The sequence below is a fragment of the Macadamia integrifolia genome, chromosome 13 (genome assembly GCF_013358625.1).
Source record: "Macadamia integrifolia cultivar HAES 741 chromosome 13, SCU_Mint_v3, whole genome shotgun sequence".
NCBI classification, from domain to species: Eukaryota; Viridiplantae; Streptophyta; class Magnoliopsida; order Proteales; family Proteaceae; genus Macadamia; species Macadamia integrifolia.
In genome coordinates, this window is record NC_056569.1 from 2,373,514 (window position 1) to 2,392,324 (window position 18,811).

The 18,811-nt window shown below is 40.0% G+C and overlaps 1 protein-coding gene across 2 annotated transcripts in view; it reads right to left on the minus strand.

Moving 5' to 3' along the window:
• LOC122059971 (translation initiation factor eIF-2B subunit epsilon) overlaps positions 1–17,087 on the minus strand; it is a 23,793-nt gene extending 6,706 nt beyond the window's left edge. The window contains exons 1-6 of one of the 2 annotated variants that reach the window (XM_042623081.1): positions 16,892–17,087; positions 16,628–16,776; positions 16,207–16,437; positions 14,999–15,313; positions 10,065–10,172; positions 5,241–5,430 (exon numbers count right to left, since the gene is read on the minus strand). In XM_042623081.1, the coding sequence (XP_042479015.1) occupies positions 5,241–5,430; positions 10,065–10,172; positions 14,999–15,313; positions 16,207–16,437; positions 16,628–16,759 (976 nt within the window). In that variant the 5' untranslated portion in view covers positions 16,760–16,776; positions 16,892–17,087. Of the gene's footprint in view, positions 1–5,240; positions 5,431–10,064; positions 10,173–14,998; positions 15,314–16,206; positions 16,438–16,627; positions 16,777–16,886 lie in introns of both variants that reach the window. The other variant, XM_042623080.1, reaches the window with a different exon arrangement.
• Between the last annotated feature and the right edge of the window lie 1,724 nt (positions 17,088–18,811).

Genomic DNA, 18,811 nt, shown 5'->3' on the forward strand with positions numbered 1-18,811 from the left:
TTCTCCTTCTCCGGCAGCCACCGCTGGTTCTTCTCTTCTCCTTCTCGTTCTCCGGCAGCCACCGCTGCAACTGTTCTCCTCCTTCTCCTTCTCCGGCAGCCACCGCTGCAACTGTTCTCCTCCTTCTTCTTCTCCGGCAGCCACCGCTGCAACTCTTCTCCTCCTTCTCCTTCTCCTTCTCCTTCTTCGGCAGCCACCGCTGCTCTTCTCCTCCTTCTCCTTCTCCTTCTCCGGCGGCCACCGCTGCAACTCTTCTCCTCCTTCTCCTTCTCCACCGTGCAAGTCTTCTCCTCCTTCTCCTTCTCCGGCAGCCACCACTGCAAGTCTGCAACTCTTTTCCTCCTTCTCCTTCTCCTTCTCCGGCAGCCACCACTGCAAGTCTGCAACTCTTTTCCTCCTTCTCCTTCTCCGGCAGCCACCGCTGCAACTCTTCTTCTTCTCCTTCTCCGGCAGCAACCAACAGCCGGACTGGTTTTCCGGCAGCAACCAACAGTGACATCTTCTTTGCTCCTTCTCCGGCAGCAAGAACGACAACAACCACAATACGATATCGCCTGCGACATCTTCTCCTTCGGCAGCAAGAGCGACAACCAGGTAAGGGCCCACCTACTAGTAACTTCAAATCTTCAATGTTTATAATATGTATTCCTCTTTATCTGTATATCTAGTTATCTACTATCTAGAGCTTGATCTTGATCTGAAGATGGGAAATCATATATTTTAGATTGCTGGAAAAAAAAATATATAAGAACTTCACAATGGTCTTGGTTGTGTATTTGTGTTAAGTGAAATGATTAAGTTGGATTTGTGAGTGTTTGATTGTTTTTTTCTTATGTTATCATGTTAATGTTATTGGTTAACACTTAACATACTTTGTTACTCTGTTTTGTAACTTGTAGGATAGGACTATAGGAGTTCATAATGGATGGTACTGTTGGTGGACCTGGTAGTAGTGGGGGTGATAATATAAGCACGGCTGCATATGATCCATCCAAAGACCCAACCAGGAAGGCCAAATCAAATGACCCTGGGTGGAAGTATGGGTATTGGTCTGACCTGTCAGACAAGAACCTTGTTAAATGCACTCTTTGTGGAAAAAACCTTAAGAAAATACCAGCATGCTATTGCCAAGGTCGCCAAGAAGAAAGTCACAGTGCGCCAAGCCGCCAATGAGGTGACTAAGCAAGGGATATGGTATTGTAACATCCCAAACTGTAGATGTACTCAAACAACTGCAGTGGCTTCTTCTCGAGCTACGGGTCCAAAACCTTGCACGTGAATCTTTTTTAATAGTTGCTTCTATGGAAGGTTGTGTGCTTGAACAAATTCAATAGAGATAAAGTTTTCTTTTGCCCTGGTATCAACAACTGTAAGACAATAGAACCAGATCGTGCAGAAGAGTACCCTTTTGTCTGAAAAGTGGAGCTTTATCAACGAGTCTGTTAGATAATGACGTGAGACTAGCAGAGTGAGCTCTTGCAACCCAGCAAAATTGCTCACTTGCTCAATGACTCAGTCACTTGGATGCCAAGATCCATTTAACCTACGTCATGTTTTCATAATATAGCCACCCACCGTAGACTGTAGCATTATAAGCATTAATGTTGATAGTCACCATTCCTACATTCTTTGGGTGTATCGCTACTTCTTTTCATATCAAGAAATATTTGGCAGCCATTTAAAAATAAAAGTAACATATTTTGTGATAAACAAAGTTAAGTTTAAGTTGGTTACATTAAGGAAAAAAATCTATTGAGAAAGCTCAAAAGACTAACGATAACTTGTCATGTTTCATGGATATATTTATATGCTTCACTAATGAACACTAATCCATGAACAGACACATCCAAAAAATTCTATCGAGAAAGCTCAAAAGACTAATGATATCTTGTCACTAATCATGGATACATTTATATGCTTCACTAACAGACCCATCCATGTCAACCCCTCCTATTGTCTCTGCCCTCATGATCTTAAGGACTCTTCTCACCTTTTCTTCTCTTGTCCCTTCTCCTTCTCCTTCTAGAAGAAGGTCCTCTCTAGGTGCTGGCCCTCTCAAATACCCATTCTCCCTCTTGACAGAGAATTGATTTGATTGATATGACCTTTGCAAGCTCCACTATTTGTGATACCATTGACAAGCTTGTCTTTTCTGCAACCATTAACCACCTTTGGATGGAACATAACACCCGTAAATGGTCATCCAACTCCCGCTCCCCGGACAAGATTTGGACTGCCATCTTCTTTGATGTTACCTCCAAAACCCGCTCTTTCCATCCTAAGCTTGTCCCTAGCTCCCTAAGGAACAGACAAATCATTGCCTCCTAGAACCTTCCTATTCACATCATCTCCCCTTCTTGAAGCTTCCCCTCCCTTTCACATCCTTCCCCCCCCCCCTTTTTTTATGTATCCTTTTCATCTTAAGTTTGGTAGCTGGCTGTTTGCTATGTTGCTCTGGATGTTGCTTTGTTTTGTTTGATTTTTCCCTTGTGGTGGGATTTTCCTTGTTGGCTTAAGCCTCCCCTCCCCCCTTTTTTCCCTTGTATATTCGTTCTCTCCTTTGGTTATTAATTATTTAATTATCCAAAAAAAATGAACACTAATCTACAATTTCCAGGTTAGAAACATCAGCTGGAAAAGCATTGACTAAATTTGGTCAGCATGGTACAATTAACAAAATTAACATTCAAAAGGATAGGTATCAATATGGAAAGAAAGAAAAAGAAGGTTATTTGAGGAGCAATCAATATGCTCTCCACAAATTTGGGCTAATATTGGAAGTTATTTGATGGACTGAGCTTTAACTGAAAAGGAATTTAAAGGTGTTAGTATATCATCACCTGACTGCAGCTGGTTTTCTTTACAAAAGAGTTAAGAAATAATAAGTCTCATCATTTTATAGCTTTTCGCGTAAAAAGTGGAAATGAAACATCCTAGTTCCACAAAATTGTCTCATTTCAATTTGGATGTCCTTATCAAACATATACTTTTGGAAATGAAAGAAGATATTTTGTTGCCTAAAGTTTCCTTCTTCTTCTTCTTCTTCTTCTCTTTTTCTTTTTTTTTTTTTTTTTTTTTTTATTTACGGGTGAATTAATAAATGCATTAAAAGAAGGGGGAGGGAGATTACAAACCCTATAAGGGTAACCAAAGTCCAAAAGGACAGCATCCAAGGCCTAGTAGGCTTGAGGAGTGGAAGACATGTCTAATACAACTCAATATCCACATGGGCAAAAAGGGAGCCAAAAGCCCAACAACATAAAATACAAAAACCCACATGGGCTGAACAAGAATCCAGAAGCCCAAAGGAGAGGGGAACAGGGAAAAACACGTAGGGTTCCACCAAACCCTACCAACCGTTCTCAACACTCCCACATCCAGCCGACAAGACAAGAATTGAAGTTCCGGCAGAAAAGGCAGGCACAGCGGCGGGGCACCGGCCTTACGGAGGGCCATGGCCAAGAGAGAAACTGGACTCACGGAGGAGACAACCGCGGAGGAGGGTGCCGGCCTTTCAGAGGGCGACAGCGAGGCAACTGTCTGACGAGCATGGCCTGCAACCTACAAAGAGCTTGCCAAGAAACCACCGAGACAATGATTCAATCAGGGAGCAAACATGAGAAAACGTTTGGTCTACCAAGGATCTAGAAGAGAGCTTGGAAGGTCAGCGGCACAAGCACACTCGAACAGTGCAACAGTCTAGCGAGCGTCGGCGGAGGGGGGTCAATGAGGTGGTTAAGGAGCAGGTCGGAGCAGCGGATGGTAGGGGTTTCAATCGGTCAGTTTGGTTCGGTTTTGATCAGGTTGAATCTGTTTTGATCTAGGAATGAGGGAGACCAAAACCAATCCGTTAAGGAACTTCGGTTTTCGGTCCGGTTTGATTATGGTTTATTTCAATTTTCAATATCGGGTTAATACCGGTTTAGATCGGTTTATTATTGGGCTTGAACCATAATAAAATCTTACATGCATAACTTATAGTGATAAGATTTCACGAAAAAAAAAAAACACTTTAAATTTATGAGTATGATTAAATCATGGTTTATCGTTGTAAGGGAACTAATATTAAAACCAATGGATAACAAATTACTAAGAAGATAACTAATATTGAAATCACAAAATGAACCCTATTATCCCCAATCATTCATTTAATTATCCAACTAGTTTTGTATAGTGAACAAGAAAATCAATGGAAGCATTGTTACAGTTTACAAATCAATTTCTCTATTCATAACCTAATATTCAATGATTTGTAACAATTCCCTTTGCAATAAAAAAATTTCTCACTAATATTGTGAAAAATGGATAGTCAATTCACCAATTTATAATCTCATAATCACTTACTTTTTTATCTGTTTCATTCGATTTGGTTATTGGTCAGTTCGATTTGTACCGGTTTTTAGCCGGTCCCAACATACTTCAGTCCAAAACCAATCCAATAAGGATCGGTTTCGTTCGGTTCGGGTTTTATCGGTTAGTTTTATCGGTTCAGGCTAGGTTTTGACACCCCTAGCGGATGGACGTGAAAAACCAAAACCTGATCAAGCAGCAACTCGAGGAAGGGGAAGAGCAGTGGCAGGCCCCAAGGACGCCGACGGAAGGAGCCAACGAGCCTATAGGGAGTACCAGGGGAACCCCGAAAAGACCATCACCAGATCTAGGTCAAGACAGGAGTGGAAGGGATGGGGAGACGGCAGCGGGTGGAACACGACCTCTTGGACGTGTGAGACCGGAGAAGAAGAAGAAGAAGAAAAGGATCAGAGGAAGAGGGAGAGGAAGAAAAGGAGAGCGAGAGCAAAGGATGAGAGGGAGAGGACGAGAGAAGAAGGAGAAGAAAGGATGGGGAGGAGGAGCAGCCCAGCGTGAGGCCAGGCTGCTCCAGGCAGCGGCGGCACCATAAGGTTTTCCTTTTCCGCTGTGATAGGGTTTTTGGGCCACACCCTATTATTTCTCTGACATGTAACCAACCTTATTTGGATGCAATCCGCCCAAGGTTTCTTTGTTTCCAAGTAAAAACTGTGCAAAAAGAAAACTTTCAAGTAAAATTTCCAACTTGCTGTACTGATTTTAAAAGCAAATTTTCCTTTTACATGACTTTTACCTAGAAATAAATGTAAGCACATCAAAACATAAATAAATATACCCACCTTCTTTGCTCAGTATAATCTTGATTAAAAAAACAAACAAAAACAAAGTCTATGACAACTGGAGAAATAATAAGAGCAATGTTTCATCCTTACCAGATGCTCTGTACATCCCCAGTCTTTCTAATTTAGTTGGGTGATTTCCAGAAAAATGAACATCAGGCACCAAAGGGTACGTCCACCTCTGGATTATATCCTTACTGATGGTGTCATAGCTTCTGAAATTGTCTACTCTAGCCGCATAGCTTGAGTTGATTTCATGAGTATAGATTTTGTAGCCCATTATCTGAAACAATGAACCAAAAACTAAACAAGATCTCCAAACAACATTGAAAGGATACAAATTCATAGCAAAGCTGAAACAATATGCTAAGGATTATTAAGACCAGACAGTATAAAATTTGAGTTCTGTAAAGTAACAGACAAAATAGACATACAAATTGCAACTCTGATTATGCAGCTGTATAAGCTTAGTTGTTCATTGGGAATTAACAACTCAAGAAAGCTCCAGAAAATATTAAAAGGTTCAAGGTCAGTAGGCTTGCTCAAACCACTTACATCGAAGGCATAAAATTCTAATATAATTCCTGAAATTTAGGGAATCTGTTATCATTTCTGAGGGACCACAACAAATAGGGAAAGGGATAGAAAATAAAAGAAAGAACACAAATAAACACTAGTTGTGAGCAGATTAGGAAAGAGGTAGAGGATAAAATACTTAAATAGGGAAGATGAGAACTGGGTCATAGTAGTGAAAATATAGGAAGAGAGTGGAAAGACAAATTAAAAATTTAGTAGGCAGGAAATTTGAACATAATCTTTACTAGATCCCTTAGTTTGCAAAAAAAATATTAAACTATAAAAACAAAAGAGGGGGGGGGGTGGAAATTTAATGGCTTCCTACAACTTTCCACTTATCAAAACATGCAAAATGATAGAAGCACCCAAAAAGACCTCAAAAATACCATTACCATATATAGCTTTGTCATTAACAACCTTAAAAAACCAAAAAGAAGAAAGGATAAGAGGCTTCCCAGGGTATCATTGATCAGTATTGAAGACATACTGCAGCAGAACCAAGTACGGCCAGGCCTAGTGTGGCCAGCTCTTTGTTTACCTGGTTGGTTCTTTTATTTTTATGCTTTATGTTGTTTTTGGTACAGTTCCGGTTGAACTGTGGTCCAACTTAAGTAAGATATTACTTTTTTTCTTTTACTCTTTTTTTTTTTTGGTAGAACTTATTTTACTGCTTTAAGCCTTTAACGTCTTCTTAAAGACCAATTAGATTAAGGGTAATTTACAGCGCCACCCCCTGGAGAATGCCAGTATTATAGGAACACCCCCTCTCTTTCACCAAATTAGATTCAGACCCCCTACCATCAATCTCCGTTAAGTGAAGATTTGAAATGACATGTTTACCCATTTAACTAAAACAAATAACAAATCATATTTTACCTAAGTTACTTCTCACTGAGTCGTTAGTCGTGAGTCGTGAGTCGTGAGTCGTGACCGTCCGCAACAGCAGCTACCACCGGTAGTTCCAGCTTCTTCTTCGGTGGAACACCTCTCTCTCTCTCTCTCTCTCTCTCTCTGAACCTCGAGGCAGACTTGGGTGTTCTAAAAAAGAAAACCCAAATGCATAGTCATGGATTTTCAATCTGGAAAATTTTTCCATTGGGTTAGTGATTCTAGTTTATTCGAACCACTTCCTTCGCTAATGTCACTGCCACTAACGGAACCGGAGTTCACTGTAACTCTGCGAGAAAACCTTGAAAACACCGGAGAAAGAATGCGAACCAAAGGCATGACTCGAAGCTCCAATGATAGGGCATCGAAGAGAGAAAAACCTTTGTGCTTTAGAGAAGGCCACCAAACAAAGGAAATCAAATAGATAAAGCCTGCAACGCTCGATTCTGCAAATGACATTGTTTTCTTCTCTAAAAAATGGCTGAAACCCTCCAAGTGGCTTGGAAATCAATCACAATCCAGAGCTGGACACAAGTAATGGTTTTTCAGAATTTGGGAGAAAATTTGCTGTGATCTAACTAGTGTTGAGAAGAATCACAAAGATCGAGCTATACCTGTCTCTATTTGGGGAAGACCCGCAGAACTCTTACTCTTTCGGTGCTCTGCTCTACTCTTGTAGCCGGAAAAGTTCAAAGAAGGGGAGAGAGTTCGAGCTTTACCGCCGTTGTTCTGCTCTTCATGGCTTGGGAAAGATTTATTGATTAAAATTCAAGAAAAACCATCTTTTCTCTGCTTTGATCATTTTGAAATCCACTACCAGAGAAAAAAAAAACGATCTTGAATAGCGAAAAGGGTGGACGGATTCGACAGTCTCTTGAGGACCTCAGTTTTGGACTTCCAAGTTCTTTGAAGAAACCTGCGACGAAAATCCAATACTTAAACCTTAAGGAAGAAACGGAAAAATGGATGAACTGATATGTAACTAACGAGTTCAGTGACCTACCATCGCTTTCTTGTTCAAAGAGAAATAGAGAGAGAGAGAGAGAGAGAGAGAGAGAGAGTGAAGTAATGGGTCAGTGACAAGTGGGTTATGGAGGGAAGAATCTGGCATCGCTTCTTCTTCCTTCTCGTCGGAGGATTGGAGGAAAGACGTGACTTGGACATACTCAGAAGCAGCAATGGCCAAGCTGACCTCAGCCATGAGGACTTCAGGGCTAGAAGGGAGGGCTTTCACGCCGTCGAATATGCTCCAGCGATGCCCTCCTTCCGTTGACCCCTGTCATATGTTCTGGTCAAAAGGGTGTTTCTGTTGGTCGCCGATGTCGCTATCGCCGTGATCTCCATGCTCAATTTAGGAGAAAGGTATAGTAACTATCGATTTGAGGATGGGACTTATTACATGGGAATTTTAGGTAATTCACATTCAATAAGGGCATTTTGGTATTTAAAATAAAATATAGTAGCTGACATCAGCATATACCTGAGTCTAATTTGGTGAAAGAGAGGTGATGTTCCTATAATACTGGCATTCTCCATAGGGTGGCATTGTTAATTACCCTTAGATTAATTGGACTCGGTTACGAGTGTCCCAACCCAACTCCAACTCTGTTTTAAAGTTGTCAATCAAGGTTTTGAGTATCCTACCGTATCTGCCGACACTAGCGTATCGTATCTTTAAGGTAGTGATATGATACGGTACCAATACGATACCTAAAAAAAATTTATTGACTGTATTGGGTCCATACATGACCCGATAAGCTCGATACACGGTCGTTACCTATCAATGCACTCGATACATCTCTTACAAACTGCAAAACACGATCCCTGACTGCAAAACACTTACTAAGAGCTCTTGTAAAGCATTATAATGATTTTTTTGGGTCAAAGTTTGACTTGATTCCTTGCTTATACTGGAAAAAGCAACTCTACTAGTATTTGATTTCATCATGGTTTGGGGATTAAACAGCTTGCAATCAAGGATCGAAACCAAATTTGAGCAAGAATATTTATCTATCAAAACTTTGGATTTTTTGCTCAAATATTAATTTCTAGTGTTGAGTTTGCGATGGATCACTATATTAGTTAAAAAAAAAACCTGAAAATGATTGCATTCTTTTACCAATGTCGTGTGCATCTAAACCCGAAAATTTACCCAAACTGAAAATGATATCTTTTTTGGTAGTAGTACATATAAGAACCCTTATCCTTTATGCATACTCAATTGAATGCACTTGTCTAGTCATACTTTGTTCTCCTTTTTATACATAATATATTTTACATATTACTCATTCATAGTGTTCTACTGTATTTTTCCTGTATCCCAAGCGTTTCCATTTGTTTCTCGACCATTTTCACATGTATCTTTAGCGTATATTGTGTCTCTTGGATACAATACGTCTCTTAAAATCACTATTCTGATACTATACCCGATACCAATACTTTAAACCTTTGTTCAATAAAAGAGATAGCATGGGGGCCTTTCACCCACAATTGTTTTCAGAAAAAAATAGCTGCTGCTCTTCTTCCTTGCATGGAGAACCCCTTATGTGTGATCAAGTCTTGGTTGGTGGTTGATCCATCCAAACACCTTGCGGCGGGAAGCCTGAGTGCCCTTTCCTTACTCTTATACTTAGCTACTGTTTATCAGTTAAATTATCACTGCTATTCTGTACAGGTTTGTTCTTGACATTCTTCAATCCTACTCTCATTAGGATTGTCAATTTGACGGTGAAGGCCATATCTGATTTGTGTTATGTTCACAAAATCACCTCATCGATTCTGTCAGAATCTATATTCTATTTTCAGACTTCAGATTGGGAGCTTGGTTAATAGAGTCCTGTCACAAGTAGGACTGCTTCTCATCCTTTAATTACTGGAGTCGAATTATTTGTTCTGCTGGTCAAATTGATACCAGAATATCAGTTCTGTTGTTCATCATGAAATGAAGAATCTTATTTACCGCCTATATATATATATATATATATATATAATAGTTCTGTTTAGGAATTACAATTCTTCTGTTTGATCAGATTTTTGAATTGACTGATATACCCTTCTCCTAGTACCACTAGGATTCCTTTATATTTCCAGATCCACCAATTTGATCAGTCTGAAATTTTCAGCAAAGATTCCCCTTCCTGAACTTGACCTGAATTTTGGATCCATCTGATTGCTGGATTTTATTATAGGAGCTCTCCACCTAATCTGGATTTTGTTCCTCTGTTTTTTATTCTGTTTCAGTACTGTTTTAACTTCTTAAATCAGTATTACATTAATTATTAATACATACCAAGGTTATTACATTAAAAGAAAAATAATTTAAATTTTTATTAAAAAACTTGACTTTATATCTGATAACATATTCAAGCAAAATGATAATTGTGTATTGTGTACTTGTGAAAGGACTTTAAAGCAGCATAATAAAGTATAAAACAGAAAAGAAACAAACCCTACGTCATCAACAAGAAGTCCTTTGACAAAATGACGCCGGAGATGTTGATAGTCGAAATTGTCGGTGAAAAGACTAAGAACTTCTGGAGAGCAGATATCAATGTAGCAATCCTGTGAAAAAAATATTTAACCAGTCCATAATAATTTATTCAGGATCATTCAAACCGCAGCCATAAAAAACACAAGGTTGAAGGAAAAATAAAATTCATTATTGCAAATAATTAAAACAGTCAGAATTCAAGCCATAAATGGGTCAATTCTAGCCTGTAATACATTGATATAGGGCCTTTTTGAGCAGGAATTTTTTTTTTGATTCAAGGTTCAGGAAGAATTTTGAATGTAACTTGTTCAAAAGATGATAAGCAACAGTTCCCAAAATTATTCAATGTACTGCCCCCAAAATTATTCAATGTACTGCCAATGAAAGTAATTCCATCAAATCACACAGTAATGATATCAATGCAAGTCAGGTTGGGATTTAAGATTTCCAATATATAGGGTAGGAGCCGTCACTTGGTGCATTGGTAAGAAGCTCAGACAACCAGAACCAAGAGGTGGGAGGAGTAGGATTTAGGACCGACCCACTCTGCCTGTCCCAGGAGCCAGCGAAAGCGGGACATATACGGCTGTATCGGGATACAGCCCTTTAAGGATATGGAGGATTGACCTGAACTCTCATTCTTTTCTGGGATCTGATAGTTCATTGGGTAGGTTTCAGAAAATTGAATCCTAATAATAGTCCTAAATCTCGGCGGAGAAATTTCACTAATTTCAATAATTTCAATCTGCCAAAGACGAAATAATAGGCGAATTTCAGTTTCACACTAATTTCGGTCAAAATGGGAGAAGAAGAAAACACATCATTTTCTTGGATTGTTGCCATCTCATCCCATTAAACTGCCAGAATATGCTGTTGGGGTTGCCAACTTGCCATATCACTCTAAAGAGATCAATTGTTGCATATAGGTAAAATTTTGGCCACATTCAACAATTCCATATAATGACTTCTCCCAAAAGTTATTTTTTCACCAAAAAAATTAGGGTTAATATAAACTGGATGCGCTCAATTATATACGTTAGACACCGAAATTTAGGTTGAAATTTCCAAAACCCGGGCAAAACCAGGTATTTTTTTCTGGGCTATTTGGGTTGAAATTTGCCAAAATTAGGTTTGAAACCACTGAAACTCGGTCATCTCGAGGTGGGTCAAAAACATCGACACTTGCGAAATTTCGGTCGAAATGTCCAAACTTCAGAAGTATGCTTATTATGTCGTACGACATTAGCATTTGTTGAATTAGGCCACAATGTTTCTGAAAAGGATAACAAAATTTTGCTTCTAATTAAAAGAAAAATATAAGGGTTAGGGGAAAAATAACAAGTAGCTACAGAGTTATTTTAGTGGTCTCAATTGATGTGCCTCAATTAAGAATGGCTTGTTTTGTTCATGCAACAGCATGGTGGTGATGACAGGGAGACGCACCATGGAGGTGTCTAGTGCCAATTGTTAGTGACAAAAAAGAAAAAAATAAGTGTAATTATCGTGGAAAACAGATCATGGTAGGTGGGGCCACAAGACTAAAACAACGTTTAACAAAGATGTGGCCGCATGCCCTATGATTATGGAGATTTCTAAAGCCATAGCTGCACAGCACATACGAGGGGAGGGGCTCAGAGGAAGGTAGAAAAAAGAGAAGGTGAGGGTGGAATTTGAAGAGGCAGTTCTAGCCAACCAGCCAGAACAGGGGGTGATGACAGTGATGATGACGATAACCCTATATGCTTACCTGATGATTTGGAGACAAGGACAGAGATAGAGGCAGAGCCTAGGAATTTTCGGCAGGCAGAGGCAAAGAGGAGAGCCAGTTTTAGGAGTAGGATGGACAAAGATGCTCCAAGGGAGGAGCTGGCCCGTCTAAAGCAGGTGGTAGTGGTAGTGGATATGCAGTTCGGCACAGCCACAACTACAGGGGAAGAGGGAAGCTCAGTTGCCCTTTAAGAGGTCACAAAATACAAGGCCAGCTCCATCTACAATACCACCACAACAGGACCCCATACTAAAACAAGATTCTAGCATCTACAGCAAAAAGGACCACTAGCCGGCTAATTTGAAGCACATGTGGAGTGATGTGAAGGTGATTGTTGTGGATGTCGTGTCTAAGTTGTTATTTCCAGAACATCCCAACACACAACACTACGGGGCCCAATTATCGGACTATGCTAGACACGGTAGCTAAGGCTGGCCCAGGGGTCAACAAGCCCACTGCACATGACGTGATGAATGTGTAATTGCCCCGGAAAAAGCATGTGCTTCATATATAGATGGTCAGAAAGGGATGTGGGAGAGCTATGGGGCGAAGATCATGTGATATGGTTGGACTGGGCCCACATGAAAGTCCATCAACTTTAATGACATGAGGATAGTATTCTTGAAATCTTTGGATGCATCCAAGGAGAAAAAGGATGCAAAAAATTAGCATCTTCATTCTCCCCAAGGCCACTAGAAAAGCTATTGACTCCCTCCTCCTTCGTCCAAATTCCTTCACCCCTTAAGCCGATCTAAAAGATCTGTAGGCCCAATGAGGAGGGAGGCCTGGGGATCAGGCAAATCCAGGATGTCAAATCTATTGGGATTCTGAAGCTCATTTTGAAAATTTCCTCTAAGCATCATAGCATCTGCGTTTCTTGATCTACTCCTACCTTCTCAAAAATGATTCTCTTTGGACTGTTTCTCCCTCGTTTGATGCCTCTTGGATGTGGCATAAGATTCTTAGCTCTAGGCCTACTCCTTTAGGATCCATTTCCTATTCCATTGGGGATGGGTCTTCGACCTCTCTTTGGATGGGTCCTTGGAACCCCTCTAGTATTCTACTCCCTCTGATCTCTCCCCTAGATCCATCTACTCCTCTGGGCTGAGTAGATTGGCCCCCGTCGCCTTCATCCTTTCGGATAATGATGGTCCCCCCTCCTCCCCCTCCTCTTGTCGACCTCTGGTTCTCTCTTCCACCAATCCCTCCTAAACATCGTGGAAGGGCAGATAGGGTTATCTAGCTTCCCTCTTCCCATGGAATATTCGCCTCCGCCTCCACTTAGGATTTCATCCGTTCTAAAGGGCTCATCATGCCTCCCCACACAGTCCTTCCTTATATACCAGCATATTCAGGTCCCTCCCTCTTGTTGTCTCTGTTGGAATGGCACTGAAGATGTTGAACATCTCTTTTTCTCTCACCTCTTCACCTCCTCTATCAGGAAAAAGGTCCTCAGTTCCTATTGGCCATCCCGTAGGAGAATCCTTCCCTTATCTAGAGAATGGATCTGGATTGACATGACTTTAGGTGGATATACCATATGTGATTCTAGAGGGAAGCTTGCTTTTGGGGCTACTATCAACCATATTTGGATGGAGCAAATCCTGCGTAGATGGACTCCCAAATCCAGGTCATTTGACAACATTTGGAAAGCCATCTATTTTGAGGTCAGCTCTAAGATAGGTTGCATTCGTCAGAGTCTAACTTTATACACCCTAAGGAATAGACTCATTGTTGTCTCCTGGGGCCTTCCTCCCTCCGTCATCGCCCCCCCAATCTTGATGTATCCCTTCTTTTAGCTAGGCTCTAATCCTTTGTCATTTTTGTTCCCCCCGCCTTTTGTTGTGGTTTGTCCCTTTTGGCTCCCCTTCCCCCTTTCCTTTTGTATATTCTTCCTCCCTCTCAGTAATGAATTTCTTTATTCGCCCAAAAAAAAAAATGCAAAAGACATTTATAGGTTCATAAAGGATGTGGTCAAGGAAGTGGGTGTGCAAAACCTTGTCCAAGTTGTGACGGACAGTGGATAAAACTTCAAAAAGTCTAGTGAGAAGTTGATAAATTTATAGGTTTCTTGGTAATTTCTGTAATATGAAGGTTTGCATATGTTTATATAGGCTAAAATAAGGTTTCCTAAAGTATCGGAGCCTGGTATGGCCGTTTGCCTACGGAATCAGTCTGGCAAAGATGCATTGTCTTGACAAAATTTCACCAGTTTCAAATTTCACCAGTTTCGGTCCATTTCGGTAATTTCAATCTTGTAACAAAACAGGATCTGTAACCAGTCACAGTAATAGAAGAGAAGAGAGGGAAACTACCAAGAGTGTAGCAGGCTCGACACCCTTGCAATCCCCCTACCGTCAATGTTTATTAACACCCAAAGTAGTACAATCAAACTAGGAAACTAAGCCCTTGTGCCACAAGCAAGAAAAAATAAGAAGTCTATCCTAATTAGTAAGTAGAGACCTATCCTAACTAGGGAAATAAATAAACTAAAGCAAGGAAGTAAACTCAGCCACAATAGGGACACTCCCCTATCGTTGGTACATATGTTAACAAAAATGGCCTACCAAAACGAGCTTATGAACTATGATCCCAATGGGCTTATCAATGGGATAGTAAACAAGACCCTGGGAGCTTAAATATTGCATAAAACAGCAGCAAAAACAGAGAAAACAGCACAAAATCAACTTCAAAGTTCATCAAGAAGAAGGGATCAAGAGCTTCTTAGGCCGTGATACTTGGTGGGCTTAGCTAGGTGTTTCCTTTGGCATTATGGTAGGGCATTGGCATGTCTCTATTATTTCTCATATTGTACTCCTTCCTTATTTTCTATAATTGTTCTGAAAGGTTTAAAAAAAGGGACAGTAGAAAAATCAGAAATAATATTTTTTCATTACAAAATATAAAAATTGAGCATATGAACATCATATTCCCTTTTCTTTTCCGACTGACTTTTGTATCAAGTACCAACAGTAAAAGAATACAACTGATTTAAGGAACTAGTCACCCTTCAAAAGGCATATGCATTTTCTTCAGGTGCCCATTCAGTAAAGAATTAGCTATTAACAGAACAATAACATAAAAGAGAATTGCAAGTTAGAGTACCATATAAATTAGAGAAGAGAAAACCTGTTTGTCGTTGTGGACTGAAACTGCAGGATTATCTACTAGCATCATCTTATCAAGAGTAATAGTTCCCTTCAAATGGTCTGCCTTATCCTCATAATACAGAAGCTGCTTTGTAACCGGATCAATTGCCATAAACAGCTCATCATTACCAAGTCGAGTTTGCTTAGTCAACGGAGAAGGCTTTGATTGTTTGATGACCATGGTCATTACAGAATTAGTATCTTTTTTCCTTCGTTCTTTATGTTCTTTAAGTGCCTGTGTAAGGGACATGTTGCTCACAGTATCGCCACTTATGAGGATGAAATCTCCATGTATCTTCAGAGGCAAAACAAGAGAGTCAGATAGTCATATAAAATAAAGAAGCTTCTCTTGAGTTTTAAAAGCTTTTTTTTTTTTTTTTGGAACTGTCTCCAACATTAAAAAGGCTCTAAGATATCCATTTTTTTTTTTTTTTTTTTTTTTTTTTTTTTTTTTTGGAACTGGCTCCAACATTAAAAAGGTTCTAAGATATCCATCCTTCTCAGAAAGCTCCTTCAATTCTTTGCGGAAGTTCCAAAATCTATGTCAAGAAATACATTTCAACCAAATTTACATTATAACTGTATCTTCCAAGAAGAAATACACACACATAGAGTTGAAAAGCTTATCTATCATGATCTCTCTTCTAAACCTGCTGGGCCAACAGCCATCAGGTTAAAACGAGATGATTGGTCATCTGACAGGCATTATCCCCGACCTTGCAATGAGTGGCTTGTTTTGCAACCAGTGGCTAGTGGCCAGAGTAGTTAACAATAACATACAGCTAACATCTAGGCAGGTAAATATCCATCCAGTTATAGAAAGTATCAACACACCCTAGATGTGAATGTCTGAGTAAAAAAATGTATTCTCTGAAAAGTGAAGGCAGGAAAACAAAAACTAATACTTTTTAAATTTAGTTCATAACAAAACATACTGTAAGCAAAAGCTCAATAATGAGGTAAAGAGAGGTCCACCCAAATAAATTAAAAGGCCTAAAAGAATGAATTATAAACTATCCCTGGCAGAACAAATTGAAATCTTAAGAAACAAAATGCCGTGAGACATAACAACAGAAAAAGGATAACATACCCCAAAAAGCAAGAATTAATAAACTATCCCCGGCAGATCAATTGAAATCTTAAGAAACAAAACACCATGAGACATGGCAACAGAAAAGGATAGCATACCACATTCCGCTCATAAATCAACCGCAGCGCATCTCCGGCACTAACAGAATCATGGGACTCTATTGTTGTGACTGAAAATTTTGGTTGGCTAAGCCACTGGGAATTCTCCAAGTAATCAATCACTTGCTTGGAATGCGCACAACAGAAGACATAAACTTCTTCCACCCCAGCAGACTCGAGCCAAGCTAAGGAGTACTCAATCATGGGAACATTAACCAGTGGTAAGAGAACCTGCAAAACAATCAAAACACAAATCTAAGAATTATCAACAAGTTTGCATTCTTTCAAAAGTCAAATATTGCCCAGTTTTGAAAATCAACCTTTTACCAATATATATATCATCAGCATAACTAGATTCACACATAATTACAGGGAAAGTATCAATATCAAAATTGAAAAACAAATCAGTAATTGAACATACCTTAGGACGCTCAAGTGTAATTGGGCGGAACTTTTGAGCAAAGCTATCGGCCAAGAGGACAGCTTGCAATGGAATATGAGCCAGCTCCTCAGCATCTTCTGAAACCCTAACAGCCCCTTTCTTCTGTACCATTTCCTCCTAATGTGTTTCTAGAGGATAAAAAAGAGTTTAATTATAAAGAATAGTTGAGGACACAAAGTTTGATGGAGGTACTCCAAAACACAAGAAATGTCTGACACTATTACACTAATCCACTCACCTTACCAGAACCGGATAAATAGGAAAAAGCTTCGCCGGAGCCGGAATCGGGGGAGTAAGCTTCGCCGTTGCCGCTGATTCTCGCCTTCTCAGTTTCTCCTCCCACAATTCACACGCAGGTAATCGAGGGTTTTGGGGTTTTGGATTCTGGTCGGTGAAAGGCCATTTATTGGGTTTTATCCCATATAACAGCAGGGTAGATGTTTAGGATACATATGTGATATGCCAATGAAAAGGAGAAAAGTAGAATAAAAACCTAAATTTTATAATAAAAAAACACAAAAGAAGTCGACCGCCTTGTCTTGTGTACTAAACCGTCGCCTTGTACGCCTTGGACGCCCAGGCGACCAAGGCGGGACAGCCCGGTATAATTACACAAAATTGAGTTTTGATTTACAAAACTACCCAATACACTGGTCTTGGTAGGGTAAAATAGGGTCTTGTAGGGCTGGGTTTCGTAAAACCCTAGCTCAAATCTAAGTCCCCAAAACTCAACTCAAGCCCAACACAACCCTATCAGGCCCATGCCAACCCAACCCAACCCTAATTGACCCTGATTGGATCAGGTTGGGTCGAATGGGCATTGATTTTTGCCAACACCATAAAGCACCAATACATCAAATGTTTAATACACAACTAAATCATGAAGTGCAACACAATAATAAATGTTTATGACACCTAACCATAAGAATTAATGATCCATATTTTATTATTCTAAATCGAAGGATAGGATGACAACCCTAAATTAACCAGGGTTAAAATCAGGGCCAGGTTGGGTTAGGCCTAGGCCTCAACCCAGGTTCGGCCCAACCCTAACCCTAACCCTAACCCGCCCCTTAGGGTCAGAAATTATGGCCCAAGCCCTATTCGGGCTCAAGACGGGTTCAAGTTGTCAAGGCCAAACTTACACCCCTAGTTCTTGGTTTACATACCATTTTTGGACATTTTAGCCCCACCCACTCTTCTTTAATCTTTTTTTCTTTTTGTTGATCGTAGGGGACAAGGAAGACCTAACGTCAACCAGATAGAAGAATCTGTCAACCGGCCTTCCATTCCCTGTGACCCGCCCGGGGCCGTCACGACCACCCTCTCTCTTCCTCCCTCTCCTACGACCAGCCTAACCACCCTTGGGACCACCACCCTCTGTTCTGTCCCTATCGCCCTACCAAAGAGAGAGGAACCAATCAGGCATAAGCTTTCCTACTCTCTGTATTGGAACTAATAACTTTTCATTGTTGTCATCATTGTCGTCATCACCCGAAGTTGAATTTTTGTCTAATAACTCAAATTCTCCTTCTGTCCCATCTAGAATCTCTTAGGGCGTTTTTGATTGCACGATTCTTTGTAAAGTGATTCCAAATAATCGTGATTCTAGACTTTTATTCATGTTTGGTTGCTAATGAATATAATTCTTAGTAGAGTCAAGTGATTCTTCTGATAAGTTTTTTTACACATGAAGTGATGAGATCTCACAAAAGAACTAGCTGACATGGTTCTTCTCCTAATATAAAACCATAAGTGATCCATAGAATCAAGCCCTAGCTTCGTTGAAAAGACCAAGCTACAACTCCTGCAGCAGTTTCTCTCCCTAAAACGACTTCAAAGGAAGGCGTTGCTCCTCCCTAAAACAACTTTGAATGAAAGGCACTGCTCCTCCCTGCTTGTCTCCCTGCAAACGAAATCCCACCTACATCTCGTCCCTGCTTCTCTCCCTACAAAAGGTTATGAACTCTCTCACCAACTTTTAGGATGTTTGCTTGATGTGTTTGTTTTTTTCAATCTAACTGATTTGAAAAGAAGAGTTAGAATTATCTTCTTCATCATGCTCATCCCATCGTTCATGCTTACTTTCTAAATATTGGATTCTTAGTTTATATTTTAAATTAGCCGAATTTTTACCTCTATATCTTTTTTTTTTTTTTTTTT